Here is a 6,000-nt window from a genome sequence, read left to right on the forward strand (position 1 = left end):
GAAACCTCCGACTCCTGCCCCGAGAACCGACTCGGCCTTGCTTGCGGCAACCCAACAGCATTTCTTTTTAAAGCTATAATAGTTACCGATCCCCTCCCTTACAGGGTACAAGGGATTTGCACTTTCTAGGTAGTCAAAGGACACGGGAAGCTGCCTCAACACCTCACCCCAGCCACGCTGCGACAGTTCGGGAGATTTTAGGGCTGATCTGGGAAATGCAGGAAGCTCTTTGGTCCCCAGATCGCCTACAATCTCCCCAAACCCCGAGGATCCGGCTTCCTTCCCTCCCAGCCCCAGCTTTTACCGTACAAAGGGAGATATTCTTCAGGTTTAAAAAAAAAGTTGGAAAAAGTTTTTTTTAAAAAAAGAGCAAACCCAGCAGATGTACAATATACAGAAGGAGGAATTTACACGCAGCTCTGGAGGTGTCTTCTGGGGTCACAGGAGGTACCTCCAAGGTCCCTGGTTGCAGCAGTGAGGGACTCCGGTGCTCCCCGGGCGGGAGCAGGGGAGGGACGCAGCACCGCGGTGCTGCGCTCAGTCCAGGAAGCGCTGGCAGGCTTTTTTCCACCGGCAGGCCGTGCACCACTGGTCCCGGTGCTCGATGCCGTACACCTTACGGCACTTTTTGGCTTCACCACGGACTTTCCTACAAAAGGGGGAAAAGAAGAAATAACATTCATTCACTCGCTGCAGAATCTCGGTCGCGTTTCTAAGGGTAAGGCCCTGTAACCATGGCCGAGCATCGTTCTGCTGCATCTCAGCGGAGATGCTAGAGGGCACCCATTTTCTGACGGGCTCCACCCCTGCTCCCCTCCGGCCGGCGGGACCCTCACCTGGTGCCGATGGACACCCTGGGCGGCGAGGCGACGATCAAGTGGGACTTGAGCATCGGCGTCGGTGGCTGGGTTCGCTGAAGCTGAGCGACCGGCTCCGCACCTGCGGGGAATCGGGTGTCAAAGGGGACGCGGGACGATGCAGTCCTCCTCCCGTGCGGCCCCCGGGCACCGCGATGGGGTGACGTGGGTGCTCCCAGCCCACAAATCCGGATGTTTAAAGTGGGGAGCGAGAAAGCAGAGACAAGGTGCCCTTAGCTCCCAGCCCAACCCTGCACCCCAAAAGGATGAAGGGGAAGACATGCAGGACTCACCGGTGATAGGGACGGGAGAGTTGAAGTGGCAGTGGCCCAGCTGATGCTGGTGAAGATGTGGGGGACACTGGAATTTGGATCGAGGGCAACGCCTGTGGGGGAAAAGAGGGGTCAGCGCTAGCCCCGAGGATCCCTGTTCCCCCATGCCACCCCACAGGCATTCACCTCCCTGCAAAGACCAGCCTGGAATACCCACAAACTGGGAGCACTGGGAGTGGGATGGAAATCCCCGTGCAAGCTCTCCTCCAGCGCCGGATCCTGCTAACATGGGGCATGGCACATGTACTGTGTCACCCTTCACTGGGCCACAGCAACGTCTTCACTCCTGCAACTGTTTTCGGTTGCAATACCGAACCACATGCACTGCCCTGGTCTGTATGTATATATTTTTGCACCTATTTACATAGGCTTTCTGCTTTCAGATGATGTGGCATCCGTTCCCTGGGATGGGAAAAGATATACTTATGCATCTATGTAGCCTGTCCCTGCTCTAGCTTGCAGCTCCAGAACAGCGCTCAGCTCTCAGGTAGCCCCTGGGACAAGGGCCACTGGCCCAGGGTGCCCACAGGGCCACTGCTCCGGGTCCCCAGGTTTCCTTGTGCCTCAAAAGCCCGTGCCCCGGTGAGCATGCAGCGGAGACGTGCAGGATCCGGCACGGCTGCATTCCAGCTCCATGTTATCTGCCGGCAGAAGGGCGTGTTGCATACCAGCACCGGGTAATTGCAGGGGAGCGGAGCCCAGCAGCTCCCCCAGCCCGCAACGGCTGTGGCAGAAGCACAGGAGCCCCTTAACCAGGCGTTAACGAAGCCAGTCGCTCAAGGGCTGAAGGGCAACCAGGCAGGGGATGGTGCTACACATTGCTGGGGTGGTAATGAAACGTCCCTGCCGCAGCAGGGACTTGCAGAGCAAACCAGATCATGACCTGCCCTTTGGCAAGATTTCGGGAGGTGACGCAGCCCTGGGAGATGCCGCCAGCTCACCTGGTAGGCGTGATCAGCCTGGATGTGCCAGAAGGAGCTGGGGGCAGACTGGCTCAGGGCGCTGCTGGCCAGGGTGGGCTCCAGCACCGGCTGCTCCACCAGCAGTGCCTCCGGCTTCGCCAGGGCTGGCTGGATGATGATGGGGGCGGATGCGGACGTGGGGCTGGTGGCGGCGGCTGCCTCCGGCGCCGGCTCTTCCTTCACCTGCACTTCGGTGTAGTAGAAATCCTCCTCCCGCTTCCGCTGGTCAGAGTCTGCACTGTCCCTGCCGGGGATGAAAGGGGGACAGTGGTGAAAAGGTGGCCACGTTCCCATCAAGGTGAGCAGTCCCTGACTTCGCCGGGGGAGAGCCATCTCACCCTCTCGGGCAGAGCAGCTCCGCTCCCAGGCTCCAAAGCATCACGTCAGCTGCGATCAGCAACAGCCACTGCCTCTGCAGCAGCACTTCATGCTTCCAAGAAAGATCAATGTCTCTTCCAGGGCCTTTAAAAATGCTGGCACATTGACCGGGTGCCACTGAAAATCCCCTGCTCATTTCTAATCGAGTTCATTTAGCACAGCCATGACCAAAGCCCTGCGGTTCACCCAGCAGGAAACAGCCTCTAAAGTCTTTTTTGTTCTTTTCCCAGTGCATTTATCCAGCACTGGATGGCAGTCCAGCGCTGCCCACTGCACTGCAGCCCTTCTGTCACGTTTGCAAGGGAGGAGGAGAAAAATACATACCGGAAAACGTGGACTAAAGCATGAGAAAACTGAGGTTGGGGCGAGAAGTGCAATAGGGCCATAGGAGGAGAGCATAGCAAAGCTGATCCCCACACCCAGACCCTCACCACTTCGTATTTTGGGGGGAATTCACAGGAGATCAGGACAAAGCAAAGCAAACTACCAAAGGGACAACCGCCGCCAGGCTGGCACACAGGTGCCCATACCAGCCCCAACAGCTGAGCTGGAGCCAGCCGCTGTCGCAGCAGGCATGTCTTCCAGGCTGGCAGCCCTTGTGAAATCCAACCGGGCTGGTGCTTTTCTGCCTCTGCCCAGGAGCCCAGGGCTCACGTGTAACCTGAACTCCCCCCAGTGCAAAATGCACACAGGAGCTGGGCAGTCCCAAAGCCCAAACGGGTCTCCTGTGCCTCCCAGAACGCCCTGGGCTCCCTGAAGGCGGGGACACATACAACAGTGGCTTTGGTGACATGGACTGCTTGGCTGCAGGAATTACGAATTATGCAGCGGCAGGGCATGCGGCTTCAGTGTGGTCGTGCAGGGATTGAGGAGGTGAAACCTTCGCCTTACCCGAGGTGCTGGGTCTTGACGTGCCGCTTGATGCCGACGATGGAGCGCAGGACCTTGCCGCAGCTCGGCCACAGGCACTTGTACATCACCTTCACCGAGTTCTGGCAGAGAGACAGTCCGTGTTACCCCCTGCCTGGCAGCCGCGTCCCTTCCATGGGACGCCAGCTCAGCTTGAGCCACCCCACCAGCACTGGGACCGCCCCCCCGACGGCAGCAGTACCTTTCTCTTGCGCGGAGCAGGTTCATCAAGGAGAAAGGGGTCGGAGTCAGTCTCGAAGCCATCGTCCATCTGGGGGGAGCTCAGGGCCTCGCTGGAGTACTTGGGGCTGCCTGCGGGGTGGGGGGGCGAAGGGGTGGAGATGTCGCTGCCCCCACTCCAGTGCCCACTGGTGGTGCTGCTGCCGCTGTCCGAGACGTCACCGCTCTCCTTCCAGGGATCGCACGCTGCCCGTGAGGCTGCAGGGAGGGGACACGTGCTGCCACCCTCAGCTCAGGGCCAACCAAATCCCCCCAGGGCAGAGACCAGCCCTGAGGCTGGATAACCCACAACAACAGTTTGCCTCTATTTACTTATTTTTTAAAAAAACTTGGCAAGGTGAAGCCTTTGCACCTTTGCTCAGCACCAGCTTCCAATTATTGGTCGTTTATCCCTTTTTTTTCCCCTCCCCATCCTCCTTGGCATCAGCGCAATCCCACGGGCACAGCCGGCACACGGCGAGCTGCCAGCACCAGGGCACGCACATTTCCCACGGCTCCAGGCAGCTATTTTTATCCCTCTGGCTGCATTTGACTCCTCGGGAATGAAACTGCCTCTAAAAAAGGAGCAACCGGGCGGTGCTCCCCAGCCCGGGACTCCTGAGCGGGGCTCCCTGGCCCCCCGGGACTCCTGTGGAGAGCAGGGCTACCCCCACCACGCTGCCAGGGGTGTCCCCGCTTGCTCAGACCCAACCGGCACCAGCACCCGTGGGCTCCACCGCGACCCCAGTGCCGCTCCCCAGCCACCTCCAGCCCAGCATGGTCCCTGTCCTGGCAGCTATTCAGCACCCAGCAAACACCTCTGCAGGGCAAGAGCCCTGGCACTGAGAACCAAAGGGCACAGCGTATTTCTCCACATCTCCTTTTGTTTCAGATGTCGTTTTTTTAACAAATATATATGAATATTTTAAATGCACACTCACGGGGGATGCCGCTCTCGCCAGCGGGAGGGCTCTGCACCACGGGGCTGCAGGAGAGGCTCGTCAGCACCATGGCTGCCACCATCTCGTCCATCTCCACAGCCGTGTCAGCCTTCCTGCACCGCGAGGGGAGAGATGTGAAACACGGGGAGGAAAAGGCAGAGAAAGAGCCTGTGTACAACCCAGGGAGTCACCGTGTACCCAAAGGGCAGTACAACCTGCAGCAGCGCAGGTTCCCCCCCACCGCCTCCCTCCATAAACTCTGAGTCATTTTAAAGTCATTGGGAAAGATGTTTTATTCCCATTTGGAGGAAAAAAAAAAATTAAAAATCCCCTTGATCCTAAATTTAACCATCCTCCAGATAATCCCACGCTGGGAAGGCGGATGTATCCCCGGCATCACCGCTCTCTCCGTCGGTGTGAAAACAAGCACGAGTGCTGCCAGAGCCGCCAAGAGACCCTCTCCCGCCCGAGTGAGATACCACCAGCCAAAGGCACGAACCTCTTGGGTACATCGATATTGCTGGATACAGATCTCTGCAGCGCCTCGGCAGGGCCGGGACCGCCGGCCACGGGCAAGGCGGGGGGCTGGAGCGCGGCCGGCCGCACATCCTGCGCCTTCCAGCAAGCCTGCAAGCCCTGCTCTGGCAGCAGCACCTTCACCTTGTCGCTCAGCGGGTTGTGCTGCTCCACGAGGCCAGCGCACTCCTGCCCGTTGTAGGTGACAAGGACCTGAAAACAGCACGAGGGGCGATTTGTCAGTGCCACCTGCCAGCCCGCGGCTCCCGGGGGATGTCCTGCCGCAGCACAAGCAAGCCTTCACCCGCCGCAGGATCTCCCCTCCTCCTCCCGCAGCGGATGGGGCCACAGAGGGCTTCAGGACAAAGGCAGAGCCTGTCCTGAAGGGCTTGGACTTCAGACTGCTGTCACAGCAAACCAAAGAGGTGGCCAGGGTTCATCCCAACCCCACCAGAGATCTGCTCTTCCTGGGCACAAGCTCCCCAACTCCAGCAATCCCAAGTTGAGGGACTTCCTGAGCCGGTATCAGCTGCCCCTTGAGCGTCATGACTTTGGGTGGACTTTTCTCCAATGAATTTGTGTCTGCTTTGGCTTTGTTCTCACGCCATCCTGCTGCAAGGACTCCCACAATTATTACACAGCCTGGCAAAGTACGTAGCTAAAAGGATTAAAAGACGGAGGAGGATGAGGGAACGGAGGTTTCCTGGGTGAAGTGATCCTCAATTCACACCTTGGCTCTGCCAGTCCCAGCTCTTTTGGGCAGGGGAAGACGTGCAAACCTCACCTCCTCCTTCACAGAGTCCCAACCTCCTTCTGATGGGCAGTCTTCCACCACTACCACCCGTGAGCCTACTTCTGTTCCTGATAAAGTAGCCGAAGAGACACA

General features: G+C 58.6%; 1 protein-coding gene across 1 annotated transcript in view; it reads right to left on the reverse strand.

The window, feature by feature from the left end:
* Window positions 1-537: 537 nt before the first annotated feature.
* ZNF395 (zinc finger protein 395) overlaps window positions 538-6,000 on the reverse strand; it is a 6,070-nt gene continuing 607 nt past the window's right edge. Inside the window, 11 exon segments of the mRNA XM_059832022.1 lie at window positions 538-649; window positions 837-909; window positions 912-939; window positions 1,151-1,215; window positions 1,218-1,242; window positions 2,131-2,395; window positions 3,421-3,521; window positions 3,641-3,876; window positions 4,599-4,711; window positions 5,098-5,327; window positions 5,899-5,975. Of these exon segments, the coding sequence (XP_059688005.1) occupies window positions 538-649; window positions 837-909; window positions 912-939; window positions 1,151-1,215; window positions 1,218-1,242; window positions 2,131-2,395; window positions 3,421-3,521; window positions 3,641-3,876; window positions 4,599-4,711; window positions 5,098-5,327; window positions 5,899-5,975 (1,325 nt within the window).

The sequence above is a fragment of the Gavia stellata genome, chromosome 2 (assembly GCF_030936135.1).
Source record: "Gavia stellata isolate bGavSte3 chromosome 2, bGavSte3.hap2, whole genome shotgun sequence".
NCBI lineage: Eukaryota > Metazoa > Chordata > Aves > Gaviiformes > Gaviidae > Gavia > Gavia stellata.